Source organism: Ammodytes marinus, assembly GCF_949987685.1.
Source record: "Ammodytes marinus genome assembly, chromosome: 13".
Lineage (NCBI taxonomy): Eukaryota > Metazoa > Chordata > Actinopteri > Uranoscopiformes > Ammodytidae > Ammodytes > Ammodytes marinus.
The window spans coordinates 23,756,741-23,774,639 of record NC_137217.1 but is presented as its reverse complement, the minus strand read 5'-3'; the positions used below and the strand labels follow the sequence as shown (position 1 = coordinate 23,774,639).

Below are 17,899 nucleotides of genomic sequence, written 5' to 3'. Positions count from 1 at the left end.
TTACACACAGTTTACCTTTGATATGTAGCAACCAGAAGTGTGGTTTATGTAGGCCTAGTTTGTATTTCCAAATAGTAGGCTAATAGAAAATATGTAATACCCTCAGCAGCAATGGTTATTATGTATTACTGTTTGATAGTGTGAGATTGTCTCCTGTCACTGACTTTATTTGCTTTTATTAGAGACATGCACTATTTTATGTTTGCTTATCTTTGTTTAAAAAAGAGGGAGAGATAATCTGCCTTAGAAAAAGCACTGTCTCCAAACGAGGTCCCTGATGAGCAGTCACTGGTTTAATACAGTTTTAACGATGACAGCTAAATGTAGTCTGTGTAGCCTATGTGTAAATCTATTTAGGCTATTTTACATTTGTTTGATATGCTCGATTTTCTAGCCTCGGATCAAAACAGATTATTCATTTGGAGATTCTACATTTTAAAAGTAGCCTATAGGCCTATTACAGCTGAGCTTGGAGTGGATGCAGCAAGAATGAAAGTGAAAAACTAATATTTCAGAAGTTGTGTCAGGTTAGTCTGGATTGGCCCCTGTAAGCATTTTAAATCGGAGTACAGCAAACGATCTCAGATTGTTTGACGGAGTAAATTTCCTTTCGGCTCTGGTTAACAGCAAATCAATCAGAGGTCAAAGCAAATGAAGCGTAAAATGTTTGCTTGTGCAGCATCACATATCGCCCCGGTGTATTCAGAAGCTGTGTTGGGACATGCCTAGGCGTCTTTTTAAAATGAAACCTCTCCAGAAAAACAATGACCTACACAACAAGCTCAGTCTGTAAAAGGTGATAGGCCTGACACTCGGAGACAAATGACGCAGTGAGAGTGAAGTGGATTTCTTCAGCCTACACATCGCATGGACATTATTTCAGGTGCGAGCGTTCATTAGAAATAGAGCCATACTGCTGTAGACATATTATAAGTCTTATCAAGCTATTTAATTTCTGCAATAAAATAGCCTACTGTAAATTGATCTTTTGGTGCTTAACAATATTTCGAGCCGACTTCCTTAAAAAAACGAAAGCCACACCCCCAACTCTTTAGAGATAAATACTGAGCCAACTTTCATTTCACCTTACAAGCTGCACTGGAGTGCGCACATTCTTTTTGCTATTGAGACGTTTTTAATCACAGTCATGAAAGTACTTCTTGTCGTTGCTGTGGTCGCCCTGGTTCATGGCAGTTATGGTAAATATGTTTTGTTTTTCTTCATTGGACCTTAACACAATCTCTTCAAAACATAGGCCTATAGGCTACATGTATTGCTATGAGCTATTGGATTAATATTCAACTCTGGTTCTGCTCTTTTTTTCACAAATGCCTTCAATCATTTGCTTTTCTTTGGTTTTGTGTAAGTGTATGTGTGTGTACTTGTTTTGTTTCTGTTTTTTTGTCTGGTTCTACCTGTTCTCAAGAGAAAAGGCTTTATTGTTTTCTTCTGTCACACTGTACTGATGGGTTTCCCCCTGTGGCTTAGCGACTCAGACGAAAACAGGAAATATTGGTGAAATATCAAGGGACTGGGGAGTAGAACATTTACTAATGTGTACTACTGTATGCAGAAAATTGGTTCTGAAAAATATTCCCATTTTACCTGTGAAGCAAGTTATAGGCTACAGTGTTGGTGAGTAAATATTGCCCAAAGCGAAGGACTCATTCCCTAGTGTTGTCACTTGTGTCAGCAAAAGTGGAAGAACAAGTTCTGGGTCATGTGGCAATGGGGACTTTGAGAGTGTTGGCAGTTTTCCAGCGAGAGCAGCAAGAAACAAATGTCAGGAGATGAGAGAGGTTGTGTTGTAAGTGTTGCCCCGAACAGTATATAGCTCGATCCCCTCAGTGCAGGCCAGGGATGCTTCACTGCCTAACCCCCCCCCCCCCCCATCCCCTCCTGCCTTCTCATGTTGTGATCAATAACCCCATCTGTAATCTCTGTGTCTTCCTCATACAGCCACTCTGCTCATCAAAGGGCCCACCGAGCCCGTTTTGGAGGGAGAGACGATCACACTGGAGTGTCTCTACTCAGACTCTGAACTTAACATCAGCCAGGTCCACTTTGAGGTCTTCTCCAAGGTGAGCCACGGGGAACAAGTGGTGGGTGGGGTGGTTGTAAGAAGAAACAGAGGAAATAAGTGGTACATTTATAAAAGTTCAGGATGTCCTCTTCCTGTTATTTAGGCTTGCTTATAAGACACTTACTGCAGTGTTGGAGCTTTATTCTTGTTGTTTGAATTATTATGACATATCCTTAGGGATTTTAGTAGCTCTTGTAGTAGTGGGAAAACAATGATTAATCATTTTATTACGTTGTGTTTTTTTTCTATACAAAAGCCTAGACCACACAGTAGAAGAAGAATTCACACTGAACGGTGTCACACGTCACACTTGCATTAATAGCCGAAACTAATTTGCAATACCTGGCTGTCTCTAAATAGGCAGTCAAGTGCTCTATGTAAATGAGCAAAATGACTTGTGTGTGCTTCAAAACAGTGGAGAACATTACAAATAGGCTACTCTTAACACATGAAATGTAATCCATTAGAATGCTGATGTCCTGAGGTTATGTCACTTTTGGATCAGTCCCAAATCTGATATTTAGCTACAAAATATGCAACAATCATCACAACAATGATCTTTCTTTCTTTCTTTCTTTCTTTCTTTCTTTCTTTCTTTCTTTCTTTCTTTCTTTCTTTCTTTCTTTCTTTCTTTCTTTCTTTCTTTCTTTCTTTCTTTCTTTCTTTCTTTCTTTCTTTCTTTCTTTCTTTCTTTCTTTCCCCTATCAACAGTACATGCAGACCTGGCGTTCGGTTTGGGAGCGATCCTGGTGCTCCTATTCAATGCAAATCCAGCGGACTGCAGACAGCCTTGTCCTGTCTATCCCCCATGCTGGAAGGTTCTATGAGGGGCCCTACCGCTGTGTCTCAGATGCCGAAAACGGCACCGGAGCAGACAACTCCTCCCGGTCCCAACCGCTGGCCTTCAAAGTGCATTGTGAGTTTGATATGGCTGAGAAACCGCGTGGGGGACTTTCTGCTGAGCTTCCTTGTAACAATGACTCTGTGACATTCTGTTTCCCTTCCGCAAAATGAAGAAACCTTAGATTTGTCTTGCTCTCACGTGTAGGGGCAGACACTTGCCATTTCTGCAGGGATCTGATATCAAGCTAGATAAACATGCTACTACGTGCAAATAAGAGTTTCACTTTGCAATGAGGAAGTGTGTGTGGTGTGTGCATTTGGTTTATAGTCTAGGAAGAGAGACGGAACAAAGAGGCTGTGAAACTTCTCCATTTTTCAAATAATTCCGACATGCTGGAGGTAAAGACAAATCTTTCAGACAATGTGGACTCAGCTTTGTTCACAGTGAGGGATAGTCAAAAACGCATGAATAGTTAATAGCACAATACACATTTCTATTCAGTGCAGCTTCAGTCAGTGAGGGTGTACAACAAAACAACTGCAGAAAAGTACACATCCAGTCTAAACACAGACTTTGCATTGTCCTGTGGGAGGTACGGGGTTGCAATTTGAGACTATCAGTGAAGGATACACACACACAGTTGCATGATACGACATTGGTGGTATAGCTGGTCAGATTATCGGTGTCCTCTATCTACTCAGTGGCCATCAAATCGACCGTGATGCTGTTTGATAGGCTCTTCTTGAGCCTCATGGGGGGGAATCAATAAGAGACAAAGATTAGAATAGACTGAGGGCCTGAAGGAGACACAGGGAGAGAAAGAGAGAAGCCCAGTCGTTTAAAATGGACTTGGGGCCATCTATTGAGGCGAAAGAGAAAATGAGCCATTATTCACAACACTGCCTCCCTAAAGACTTTGATAAGATGAAACCTATTATCATTATTATTGATCGCCCTGTACAGTCCAGTACCACCGGGAGGCATTCATACTTGAGTCAATATACTTGCATACACTTCACAAGATCTCAGTTGTTTACCAGCTGCCACCACCGCTGGCTGCAAACATATGTTGAGTCACGTAGAAGGCTGAATCCCCTGAAGAGGAAGCTCACATTAGCACGTTGGATTTCTCGCTTCATTAATGCTCCATGGTGTGTCTTCCCCTCTCTCTCTCTCTCTCTCGTTTGGTTTTCAGACATGGGAGAGCTGTCACTGTCGAGGGAAGGCTACAGCAGCTACCTGGGCGTCCCTCAGGAGCTGAAGGTGCGGCTGGGGGACGACGTGGTGGTGAAGTGCTCCGCCAGCTCGTCAGAGGAGCCCAGTTACTTCTGGAGTAAAGACGTGAGGAAAAGCGTTGGGAATGCACACAGCGGCAGTGTCCTCAATTTTCCTCTTTTTTCCCCCAAAAACTTCTAAAACGGGTTCTCTGCCATCCACTCCCCACCTCCCCTTTTCTAGTGTGACCTCTTTATTTTTCAGCCCCCCCCTTCATGTTGTAGTATCTCTCTCTCTCTCTCTCTTTATCACTCTCTCTCTCTCCATCTCGGCTTTGCTCAAGCATTCTCTTTATTTCTGTCTCCTCTTCACAACTTCAATAGCTCTCTGTGTAACTCACTGCTGCTGTCTTTTCAAGAAGCGCTCCGTATCAGGAGTGACCGGTTGTCTTAGGCCCACCACTGCTCGCTTGAGGATTGCAGCTTGCCCACTTACAGAGGATTAATAGTTTAATGAGGTCTAGACAAGAGCCAGTCAACCTGAAAACAATTATGTGGATAGATTTCTAATGATTTTTTTTAGTGTTTGGTTAACCGGTATTGAATTATTCAACTTGTGCTATCCACTGAGCTAAAGAACCCTTGCCCGAGGGAAATTAGGACATCTTTGTTAAAAATGCCATTGTGGCAGCATGGCATGTGGAATGGGGAGAATGAGTTGATGAGTCCGGGTACACACCGTGCCCCATGTGGGGAGAAAATGGTATTACACTTTCAGAGTGTTCAGCAGCAGAAGGCTAGTAGCAGGTGAATGGAAGCTATGCAACTAGGACGGTATCTTGGGGACTGGCAGACGTGTTTGCCAAGTTTCCCCCCTTTTGTTATTCTACTGGATAAGTTGTCTGGGGGGTTAATATGCTTGTTAGAGGGTCACTGCTAATCCGGGGTTTTAAGTGAGCTTACAACTCCAAATCCAATTCAGTGGACATTTTATACTGCTAATACCATTTGTCCTCTGCATTATCATATGTAGTGCTGTAGGTTTTTGTCATTGTTCAGTGAAATAACAGCACTGTCCATTTTTTATGATGAAGAATTCTTATTCTTGCCAGCGCAGTTTCATCACTTAATTAGGTTGGAATCATATGATCTATTCATGCCCAGTCTATTTGAGTCACAAGACCTTTTTAAAGGAGGAGTGACACATTCAAGGAAATGGTCAAATGAGACTGAATGTTTGTGTTGGTGTGTGTGTGTCTCTCTGTGTGTGGGTGTGTAAGCCCACTGTACGAACGACGGGAATGAAGAGAAGTGGCATCAGGCATGGTCCACTGTGACAGACAGCCGCCGCCGTGGGCACATTGGCCCGCGGTAATGACAGCATGACAGAGGCAGAAACAGGCCAGTGCTTCGGGAGCCAGTGGATTTGCATACAAAATGCTGCTTTGGCCAGACCTGGCCTTTATGGGAAATCCTCTTAATTCAGATCCATTCAAATTGAAATGGACTTTCTTGGCAGGCTCCGCAGCTCCCAGGAGCCAAATCATTTGCATGGTGTAATGTCTTTTTTTTGTACCCCCCACCCCTCCCCCTACACACACACACACACACACACACACACACACACATATTCCCCCCCATCCCGTGCCTCCACATTTTGTTTGTCTTCCAGTCCTTGTGTTTGGCCTATTATTCGTTTCCTCCCGTGTCGGGCTCTATCTCATAATAGTGCTGCAATTTTTTCGTGTCAACAATTCATCAGTGCTCCCTTGCCATCTCATTATGCGTTGTGTTAACAGTGTGTTTTTGCGGCATCATTTCTTTGGGGATGACGGTTGTTATCTGGGTTATTGACTTGTGTCGATGTGTGTGTGTGTTCATTCATCGGGATTACTGCTCAGGTAAATACACTTCATTTGGGACTTTCTTGGGTAGGCTGTTCTCAGAGGGCCACACAAACAGGCAGATATTTCAGTCTCTCTGTTAGAGCCACCTGCCTTTGCCACTTTGTCTGTTTATCTCTTCTTGTCTCTCCTTGTCCCTCTTTCCTCTTTTACACAAGTCAGCCAAAATGACACTTTTTAACCCTTTTTCTTTTTCTCTCTTTCTCTTTTACGCTTTTCATGTCTGGATGAAAATAAGAGATCCCACCACACTTTGCTCGTGCTCAGCATTACCATTTATTTAATAATTATCAAATAAAATACATTTGAAAATAAATATTAAATACATGGTGATGCTGAGCAAGAGCAAATGGTGTGGGATCTCCATTTTTCATCAGCACAGTTTGAATTTTTAGGACTTTTATTTATTAGCTTATGGCTGCAACCAATGGAGCAAATCCAATATTTTTTTCTCCTTTCTGTCCTTCTTTTTTTCTCACTCTCTCTTCCATGTCTCCCTCTTTTTTTTTCTCTCCGTCAGGGTGACGACTGGATCCTGCCTTCCTCCACGCTGACGTTGAGGAAGGCGAGCGTGATGGATGAAGGACAGTACACCTGCATGGCAGAGCATCCCTCCGTGGAGTCTCTCAACAAGAAACGCACCATCAGCATCTCCATTCTGCCTCGTAAGAAGAACAGAACCTAAAGATCTCAACTGGACAACCCCTGGCGTCCATTGTTTCCCCGCTTCCTCCTTCTAATGAATGGTTTTGGTATTCCTTTGGAACCATAGGGAAATTCAGCTGCAACGTCAAAACGAGAAATACTGCATTCCATTTCCCTTTTGATCAGTCGTTCACATGCGACCAAAAAGGTCGGGTGTTTGGGTGCAATTTGGTCATCATGAAAAATATGCGGAAGTTCCCATTTGCAAGTGCGACACAGAAACCGTAAAAAAAAAGAACTAAATACAGGGCTGAGGTCTAATTTATCAGAAAAGGTAGTTATGATGCTGTAATAAAGAAAAAGGAGAAGACATTTATGAGAGCGCCTCACATAAAAAAGGTGACAAATTAAATAAAACATAAAGAAAGAAACATAAAAAAAAATGGCAATGACCTAACAGCACCAACTTTTAAGTACTGGAGGATCATTATGAGGTGTAAAAAATGCAATGTTTTACCTGACCTTTCATTTTTTTCTTTCTCTTTTGACAGTAATATCAAGTCAAACATAAATGCGCTGTGCAGCACGGAGACACAGATATAAGAGAACTTAGACATACTAAAATGTGTGACCAGGTGATTGGTGGCCATGCTTTCCTTTTTTTTATCAAAATAAATAAATAATGTAATTCATTATTTTTATATTTTCCAAATGATCAGTCGTTTGAGATTTACAAACACCTGAGGGACTTTCTAACAAATCTTTGGAAAAAATACAGCCCATTATTTTGCGAGCGAATAATAAGTAATAGGCACGCTTTGATTAATAATCTGGTTGTGTGTTAGCTTGTGTAGATGCATGTCGAACAGAGGTGAAGATTTTCTTCATCTGAATCTGTATGGCTGAAAACCTGCCCTATTTCTCATGAAAAGGGAAGATTGTATTCGAGTGGAGGGCTAATTTTATTACAACATTATAGCTAATGCAATTTACAGCATTTCATCTGTCTTCATCATCTTTATCGGTGACCTGTGAGATGGCTGCACTGTGTTAATGCACTGCGATGTTTTAAACACCGTCCTCTCACCCCGGCAGCATTCATAAGCCTTGTGATTTCAATCATTGAAATTATGCAACCTCTAAAAATGCAATTAAGCCAACGCGTGTTATTTATTATAGCAGAGTTGTCTTATTACTGCTGCTATCGACTCACTGGTCACTGCGCTCCGTAGCATCTCCAGTATTTTCTTTGAAGCACATGAGGCACTAGGTTAAAAAAAAAGTAATAATTTGTTTTTTTGATTCAGGAATAATGTTTGCTCCTTCTTGAATCTATAATGAGCAAAATGTTGCATTACACTCTTGTGGCTTTGAAGGAGAATTTCAATAAGTGTGCAGACCTTTTGCAAACATTCCTGGTGCTAAAATCCACTTAACATGTGGTATTACTGCATGTGTGAACAAACAAAGCATGTATTTGCTGCTACCATAAATCCTGCATGAGGTTCAAAAAATTCCACAAATGAACACCGAAGAGACACTCTTTTCTTTCACAAGCAAACAGGGGGGGGGGGGGGGGGGGGCGGCGGGGTGTTCCTTTAGAAGCTTTGGCAGGGAAATTTTAGATTAGCTGATTGTGTGTGTGTGATGCATGTTTCCTCTTCATGTCTGCCTGCTCTGTCCCACAGCGCACGCCGCCTGGTATGAGTCTACTAACGCCCGTCTCATGTTGATGACCTCGGCCGCGGCTGTGTCTCTCCTGGTCTTCATCCTCTCCATGACTGTGTTCCTGTGCCGCAGGGCCAAGCACGCCAACACCAGCAAGGGACCCATGTAAGAAAACCCTGTTTTTACTATTGTGTGTCTGATCCTCTTTCATAATAAGCAGTCACTTTACTCATCATGTGGGATCTTCATTTTAAACGATACTCAAAAGTCTGATGGGTAATGTGCCCGCTTGAATGTGTGTGATTTGTTTTGATATCTTTATGGCGCTTTATCCACACTCACCTTCCAATTTTCCCTAACTCAGCCCCAGTCTCTCCTCCCGCCGTTTGACTTTATATTACGGATATGGTTATTGCTGCAATATTTCATTCTGTCTCATGTGATAGAACCAAGGCCATTCGAGTTACTGTGTGTGTGTATGTTGGTGCTTGTGGCAATGTGTGCTTCACCTTGTCTGGGTATGTGTGTGTGTGTGTGTGTGTGTGTGTGTGTGTGTGTGTGTGTGTGTGTGTGTGTGTGTGTTGTATTCCAAGCGTTCTTGCAGAAAACCGTCCCCCACATAAGTGCCTGCGTGCGTTTGTGTGTTTTAAAAAGCGTTATTCACACTGAATATTAAAGTAAATCTCAGCAGGTCTGATCTAAATGACCCATCCTTGATATGGTTCATGCTCCCTCTTCTCCCCTGTGTCTCCACACATTTTCCTGTGTGTGGAAAGCCCTGGCTGGCTATTAGCACCAGGTTAAGTCTGTAATAGTATATAAATTAAATAAAAAAGGCTACAGCAAAGATAAGAGCATTAGTGGAAGTCCCATTAAATCTGTTGCTGACAGTGTGCTAATGTACAACATGACCCCATAAAGCTTCTCTCATTAACTTCTTTTTCCATATGGTCTAAAGAAAAAGAGGCAGAACCAAGTCCTTACACCAGGGGCTATAGACATATGCTGCTATGTGTATGTAAGCATGTGTGCATACAAAAAGACAGAGAGATAGAGCGAGACAAGAGAAAAAAATATTGGACTTTCATGTTAACAGCCAGGTGTGTGTGCATCACTTGATTCTGGCCTATAATGTCCTCCCTTATACTGTTTCTGGTGCGCCACTGTGAGGTCGATACACTGCTAATCACGCTCCTCTGTCTTTGCTCCTCTCTCCCCCTATCAAGTGACGACCATTCCCAGAAAAAGCCCATCTACAAAACCAGCGTGGAGTCCCTACCCTCCACCTGCGGAGACAAACAACCTCTGGTGTGAGTGACTGCACACACAGGCAGGTGGAAGCAGATGGAATGAGAGGCGAAGAAGAGGGTGTGTGTGTGTGTGGGTGGGCGGCCAGAAAATGAGGGATAGAGAGGATACTTAAAGGGGGAGGAGATGGTATAGAGGGTTATGGATGGTCACATTGAAGGGGATTTTGAATCGGTAGCAAGCTGGGTTTTTACAAAGAAAACAACAACAACTGAAGGGCAAATGATTGCTTTAGAGACACAGAAGCTGCTTTGCTTGTGGATTTATGCTGCAGTTATGAATCTTGGGGGGCAATTTCTCTTCATTTATTCTACCGAGTGGGGAAATGGTGGTGAGGTATATTCTTAGCGGCACAATGCAGGGTGATTCTTATGTATTGCAAGAAGTGTCTTTCTCTTTTGTGTCACAAATATAATTGCTCAGCTGTGTATTATGAATGAGCCATTTGGGCGATGGGACGAAGTTCTTTTTGTGTTGGTTTGTTTTCCCTTTTAACCGAGGGGAACCAGCCTCAGAGTGTCTGTCAGAGAGGGTTAAATTATATCTTGTGACGGCTCCAAAGACCATTGCACTCTACTATTTATCTTACTGCATACGTTGGATTTCTTTGATATTAAAAGGCTTTCAGAAAATGTTGTTTACTGTCCTCTCTGAGTGCCATTGATTTTGCTTCATACATCGGAGGTGGGGGAGTATTGACGACGTGGTGAAAGTCAGACATGCATGCATACTCGCACGGCCGCGCATCTTCTCGATCCAATGCCATCTCAGCCTTGCATCAGCTTGTTTACCAACCTTTTCCCTTTCAGTCTGTGAGACCTTACTCTGAAGCAATGACCTTTACTCAGTGTACTGTGCCTGTGCATGCTTGTGTTTTTTTCCCCCTCATCTGCCGGTAAGCACGAAATTCCTTCTCAGTCAGTTCAACACACACACACACATACCAATACAAAATAAAAACTTAACGCTTACACGAAGTTGGAATAATAGTAAGGTCAGGTAACCTTGGAAGTTTTCCCCCGTATTTTACAAGTGTGGGCAATGCTGGCCAGAGCTAATTCTACTTCAGTGTGGAGCATATTTTTTTCTTCTATTTTTGATTCCACCCAAAACAACCATCAAGAGACGACAACTTCATCTTTTTTAATTTTCCCCTCTGTTGCCTTGTTACCCTTAACGCCGTGCCACAGCACCATCGCTTATTACCATAACTGTGCTCAGAATGCATGGAATTTCATTACGCTTGTCTGTTGAAGTTATGTTGGGTTTTATGTGGTTTTATTATCGGTGTGTGTGTGGTTGACCGTAGGCCGTCGTTAATAATGGGCGAAGCGGCAGTTTAACAATGACACTCCATTAACGGGTGCACGCGCCACAGAGCACAGCCAGGATAATGATATTAAAGTGATTATTCAAACCCCTTGTACAGCCCGCCTCTGCTGCAGCCATCCTTTGTTTACCTTTTTACAGACTTCTTCCTTTTACTTCATTTCCAGGTGCACAAGTTTCTGCTTACTTAACAACTTGGGCCAAGTCCAGAAATAGTGAGACTAACCAAAACAAAATATATTATTGTGATTGTTATGTGTTGCTACATATGTGTAATGTGTGTACTTTTTAGAGGTGGGCATAGATTAATTTTTTTAATCTAGATTAATCTAGATTAATTTTGGAATTAATCTAGATTAATCTAGATTAAAATGGCTCATTTGAATTCATTCATAATATGTGTGTGCTCCCTAAATAATGACTCAAAGTAAGTCTTTGAGAACGTGTTTCTCAAGCCAGGTGGCGCATCAGACCAGGGGCTCATCTCCTGTTTCCAACATGCATCACAAACTGCTTGAGGAAGCTGTTCTACTATGATAATTGGAGATGAAAATAAATAATGTTCAACAAGATGTACTTGTGTTTACAAACTGTTAGGCAGGGCTCAACGCTAAGGTTTTTTTTCACTTGCCCTGACGGGCAAGTGGGTCTGAATTCTACTTGCCCGAAGTCAATTTTTACTGGCCCCTATACAATTTTTTTTATATTAGTCATGTTCAAATAATTGTTATATTTGCTTTTTATTGACAATGTATAAACAAATCATGGACAGTATTATAGATGAGTTAAGGGTCATACTGAAAGTGGAGGCTATAATTCAAATATTATTTGAGTTGGAACATTTGTAATTTTTTTGTTTCTAAACCTACAATAACTGCAAACGAGACATGTTTTATGCAAACAAAAATCATGTAAAGAACTTTAACAGCACTTATTTTTATTTGTTTTACCTTATTCCTTTTACAACAGCAATTCTTTAAAACTTCTTTCTGCAAAAAAAAATTAGGCCTACAACAATCTGTTTTAAAGTTAAAGGCTATTATTTTAATGTGTGTATGAGTGATTTGATTCAAAATCTAAAAATTTGGCTCAGGACAGGCTGTTTTGAACACTTTTCCAGTAGCTTACTTTTAAGCTTCCACTGCCTCATGGTATGTGAAGTCAGACACCTCTGGGTCATTTATTGAGATCTATGCAGGCTGTAGAGATGTTCCTCTGATAACTGTTGCTGATGTTTGTGTTGAACTGCACATTAACTGGTAGTAGGCTACTAGCAGCAGAGCTAACGTTAGCATCCTCGCTACTAGATTCACGTTGGGTGCATAATGCATTTAAAAAACGCGGATATTTTCGCTGCTTTTCAGACGGTCGGGGTAGACTTCACTCCATTTATAATGTACTCGTTGGCTTTTGGACTTTCTGTCACACCAACCTACTGCGTGTAGTTCTCTTCTCTAGCTCTCTAACTGGGTGTGTGTGCTCACCGGTGTTGTGCCGAGTCTGCTTGTGTATGTGTGTGTATCGGCAGTGGAGCCCCGCCCCCCCTTCACAAAACGGAGCAGAGAGGAGAGGAGAGATGCAACGTAGCAGACACTACGCGCACACAAATTAGCGTTAATGTAATAATTAGCACCAGTTAAATATGAAAATAGACCATATATAGATTACGTGTATTTGGCGATTCAAAAAAATTAAATAAAAAATATGACACACGGAAGGGGGTTCACCCCGACGGCGAACAGCCATCGGCCCTGGAGGGAACCATCTCCCCTGAGCCGAACAGGAGGTGGAATAAGAGATTAACGGCGATATTTTTTTTATCGCCGATAAGAGTCTGGCGTTAACGCAGCACGTTAACGCCGATAACGGCCCACCACTAGTACTTTTGTTCATTCAAAGTTTACATTCAATGAGACATTTTCACTATGAAAAATAAAGTCAAACTTATCTTTTCTTATCTTGTACAAAAAAAAATAATAATAAAAAACAATTGTCAAGCTCCATAGGGGGTTTAAAATGCAATTTTTGTACATTTGTAAGGCCCTCTTGCATGTGAAATGCCAGTGAGCACCATTTTGTTTTGGCCTTTGAATCAGTCATGAGTGAAAAGCTATGTGCTCCCAGTGGGTTTTTGGTCCCGGGGCTTCAACCGCTTGGCTAGAAAAGACAAGATTATGTATCAGGAATTTCACACAGTAGAGCCGTCCCTGAAGTACGGTACAACAAGGCTCTGGTTTGGGGGAAGAGAAGTGTAGTCTACAGTGACATCTTGACCTTGATAGGGCCTCCATGGATAAACCAGCGGACAACAGCTTAGGGCGATGCAGGGGCTGTGCAGAGAATACAAAGCGGACTGAAATATTTTTTGGTCTGGGATACTGATTTGTGACACTCTGGCTAGTGTTAACAGTTAGTCTGGTAGTATAGGCAATACGTCAGTCCACTTGCCTACTATACGTGTAAAGGTGAATTATGCCAGACATGACACCTCATTGCCATTACGCAGCAAAGTGCCCGGCATTTGTAACCGTAATGCCAATCACCCACTGCTGTTCTCGTCGCGGTCACTTGGTTTTGTATGTGCATCCTGCATATGTTGTGTCAAACGGTTGAAAATGAAGGAGTGCACTTCGTTGAGGAAGCAGGTGTTTTTTCCCTCATTACTTCCTGACAATGCCCCATCTGGTGCGCTGCAGCCGCTGCCACCGACTCCCTGCCAACTGGGGGAACAAACACACAGCAGAGAGGCTGACAGGGAAAAATGGGATAGGATTGGAATTGGGGGAAATGAGTGAGGCAGATACCATCCTCGCCAATAACAAAAACAAGGTTAAAACTCTGTGGTGTGGGGAAAGAAAAATCACAGAGAAGGGGAAGGCCTGAAGCTATAAGTCCTTTAAGATTTCACACAGATCCGCAAGCCGAGGTCAGAGTTAAAACATTTTTCTTCCGGAAGTTCAAGGGGTAGACATATTAATATTCATGCCAATAGACCACTTTGATGCTTTTACTGCTCATGTGACCCTTTCTGACAGTTTGAGCCAAACTGACCAAGGTGACCTGGGGGATTCATCATGACTGATGAGAGGGAGAGAGAGAGAGAGAGAGAGAGAGAGAGAGAGAGAGAGAGGCCAAAGCAGATATGATACCCATGACGTGCTGTCCCTAGAGTTACCTGCGGGGGGCGCCAAACACGCAGGTTAAAAATATCGCCGTGGTATAACCATGGACGGGTATAACACTATGTTGGGGGGTTGGATTTGGAATGAGAAACAATTTTCATAATGGAGCAGCAGCACTCTCTGACTGGAAAACGCAATTAAGGGCAAACTGTGGCCACAGCATGAAGGTAAAGTTAAAGAGCTTCTTTAGCGGGACCCAAATACGCCCTGGCCACAGATGAGTCAGAGTGGCTCGTCCGTATAGCACAAGTTATTTGTTCCAGGCCATTACCTATATTGAGAAAGGTGATTTCACATAATACAGTCATGTCTCTTGATCTCGTAACAGCTAAAAACCTGCTGCACATAATTTAACTTGGCAGTGAGTGAGTCAACATGCAACCTCTCCTCCATTTGTGATCCCCAAAAACGAAATAAAGAAACCAACTTACAGAAGATAAGAAATAGTGCCACCATGTCAGCATGTGGAAAAGAAAGGTGAGCTCACCTGGTAAATGACATTCAGGTGAATCAACACGCACACAATACGCGCACTACAACAGTCTGCATGCTCTATACCTTTATCCTATCGACTCCAGAGTACACATTAACTGATTGCATTGCAACCTTATTGTCTCTTCAAACAATGAACATCTGTTTCTTTTTTTCCCACGTCTTATTCGTTGTGCCACACGTAATTTTCGGTCCATGGAACTGATTTTGAAATAAATTGGTTAGTTTCGCCGGGAAATTAATGTTAGTTATCAATCATATTTAGCGCGGATTGATTTCAATTAATTGGGAGGTGCGGCCCGTCCTCCTTCGCCTTGCTTCTATAGCCCATTGCTTTATAAAGCCCAACCCCTCTCTCTCAATCGCACACCCCTCCACCTGCTCCGGCTCTTTGCAATTGGTCCGAAACACACATGGGCCCGCCCTGCTGGCAAGCGTTTAAATCTATTTAGGCGACAATGTAAAGTAACCAAGAAAAACCGGCCAAGCCATTATTATTTCAGGCATTCCGGAGCAGATAAAGTGGGTGTGTGTGAGAAAGAGAGAGAGAGAGAGAAAGAGAGAGCGGGAGCATTACTATGTAAAGACCTGCTGTTACGCACTGAGCGCTTGACAAAATACACACAGTCGCACGCGCGCGCACCCTCCCTCGCGCTCACACACACACACACACATACATACACAGACGCTGAAGGCGCTGTCGGAGAGTGAACCTGCGGGTTCATGTCACTCTAATTTCTCCAAGCAAGAGGAATAACCGAGGCAGAAGAGATCAAGGCGGAATATCAGCGGCAGAGATGATGGCTTTCGCGACCGTGTGGAACTACTGCGTCCCTCTCACCATCATCACAGTCGCCTGCTTGGTGCGCACTGGTAAGAGCTCGAGCCAGTGAGAGTGAATGAGTGTGAGGTGAATGAAAAAGAGTGTTAAGCCACCTCGATGTTGCTGGGGCTTTTTCCCGTGTAAGTTTGCTTAAGTCATCTAAGAAATAGCTGAAATAAGCGCCGGGTCTTTTCCTGACATGTCAAGGAATGGGAAAGGGGGTGAAGGAGGAGCTCACCGCGGGAAACAAACACGTGCAGATATGCCAGTTGTACAATCATCCTATATAGCCTGCGGACCGCTGTTAGTGTTCACCACTGGGTAATTAGAATCAAAAGCCATTTGCGCAAGTACAGGCTCCATCGTCCGTAAAGCTACCTGGGTATATGAGTCATTGTGTTGAGAGCACTTATCGCGACTGGAAAGAGCCCCAAACTCACTAAAACAAAAGTGAAAGATGAAGGCTCGCTCTCACTTTTTCTTTGCCACGCACAATTTATTTATTATGAAATCATCCCTTGCTCTGTTGAACCCTCGTGCGTCACAACGTTTTGATTATTTTCTGCAAGACAGACCGTGATTTGGATGTATTGTATCACAGACTCTCTCGTGTGTGTGTGTGTGTGTGTGTGTGTGTGTGTGTGTGTGTGTGTGTGTGTGTGTGTGTGTGTGTGTGTGTGTGTGTGTGTGTGTGTGTCCCGTAAAACCAATCCAAGCATATGGGCTACTATGCAGAGATTGAATATTCTGACAGCCACATGAGAGCTCATAACAAATGCCCGCAGTGGACCAGAAGTGTGCGTGGTGTGTGTTGCCTACTGCCTTTACACTCTGCAGTATATAGTAGCCTATTAATGACTGAAAGGACCTTTGAGACCTCATCTTATCAGATACAATACTTCCTTAAGAGCATCTATTCCATGCCTTTTTTTGGCACCTGCGGTTCCTTTACTGCAATCATTCTCACCACTACACCTCTCAGTCTTGGAGTCTCCAGCATTGATTCCTTATACAGGCATAGCGTAATTCATGGTCACTAGAGCCCTATAACAAACTGTGCATCTGCTGCAAAAAATGTGGATCTGGATTAGGCTCAATTATGACTCACAGAATACAGTGCCATCTGCTTGGATTTGGTCAAAATGTGGACTCATAACAAACTGCATTAAGTTTATCTCAAGGCTTCAGTGAATGGTGCACACATATGTTGCTTCACTTTGTGTCCCCTGGTCATTGTGCTCTGTAGGGCTTTGTTTACGTTGTCCTTCGGCAGTGAGAGGGTTAAGTGCTAGGTCAGCCAGACCTGTGCTGTGCTGTGCTATGCTGTTGTGTTGTGCTGGTGTCTTTTCTTATATAGGTGGTGCTACATTGCTCCAAAGCTGTTCTCCTGGCTGCACTGATACCATCTTCACCACGTATTGATTTCTTCCCTTGAGTGTATTTGTGCCTATGAATTTGTATGTCTGCTTCTCTAAGAGTGCAGGTTTGATTTATATGCATAAGCATGTAGGCGTTTGCGGGTCAGTCTAGCTGGAGGACTGTGTAAGAGGTTTGTGTGTGTGTGTGTGTGTGTGTGTGTGTGTGTGTGTCTGTGTCTGGGCGACCATTTGTGAACATGCTTGCGTGTTGCTGCATGTAAATGTGCCTTATGTCTGTGTGAATGTGCATGTGCGCGTGTGCTGCGTACACATGCCGAGCTTTGCCTGAGCTGCAGGCAACCTCTGCTGGGGGCTGCTCACTGATCACTGTCATTAATCTAGCCACTGACAGGGGCCGGGAGAGACAGGGGGCCGCGGGTGGAGGGGGGTTAGAGGCAGGGATGGATAGAGGAAGGAGGGAGGGAAAAGTGGAGCGAGAGAGAGAGAGAAGAGTGAAAAGAGGGTCTCTTGTGAACACCCTGCACATATTAACATACAGTATATTGTTCATGCCATATAAATAAAAAAATAAATAAAAAGTTTATCCAATAAAAAATCTGCATGTCTAGGCAAAACTAATTTAGAAGAAAGGCAAAAGTTGGGAGGGAATGAGTGATGCTGGTTGTTATTATGCCAGGATTGAGATGGACAGATTGATTGTATAGATAGACAAACGGGTGGATGGATAGATGGAGAGGGTGCTGTGAAGATGGCGAGGCTGGGAGACTTGGCCCTCCCGTGAAAAATTAAGGGAAGACAGAGGATTGGAAAGATGGAGAGAGCAAGAATGAAAGAAAAGAGAGCGAGGGAGAGAGGAAGAGTGAGAGATGAAAAGCAGAAAGACTTCACAGTGTGTCTGACGGGCAGGCCTGAGGGACACACGGACACACACGCACGTACGCACGCACGCACGCATACACACGCATATACAATCAGCAGCACACAAAGTCAGTGTTTGTGCACAGAGTGCATGGCTTTGTGGGGGTGGC

At 43.1% G+C, this 17,899-nt stretch overlaps 2 protein-coding genes across 4 annotated transcripts in view; both read left to right on the top strand.

Moving 5' to 3' along the window:
* Positions 1-1,039: 1,039 nt before the first annotated feature.
* Positions 1,040-11,251, top strand: LOC307259866 (CD166 antigen). Its single transcript, XM_080039904.1, has 7 exons — positions 1,040-1,199; positions 1,960-2,081; positions 2,795-2,999; positions 4,123-4,268; positions 6,566-6,710; positions 8,379-8,523; positions 9,585-11,251. The coding sequence occupies exons 1-7, from the start codon at positions 1,148-1,150 to the stop codon at positions 9,670-9,672; spliced, it is 903 nt and encodes a 300-aa protein (XP_079896030.1). The 5' UTR covers positions 1,040-1,147; the 3' UTR covers positions 9,673-11,251.
* Positions 11,252-15,229: 3,978 nt separating this feature from the next.
* cadm4 (cell adhesion molecule 4) overlaps positions 15,230-17,899 on the top strand; it is a 169,119-nt gene continuing 166,449 nt past the window's right edge. For all 3 annotated transcript variants that reach the window (XM_080039232.1, XM_080039230.1, XM_080039231.1), the window contains exon 1: positions 15,230-15,542. In XM_080039232.1, the coding sequence (XP_079895358.1) occupies positions 15,467-15,542 (76 nt within the window). In that variant the 5' untranslated portion in view covers positions 15,230-15,466. The remainder of the gene's footprint in view (positions 15,543-17,899) is intronic.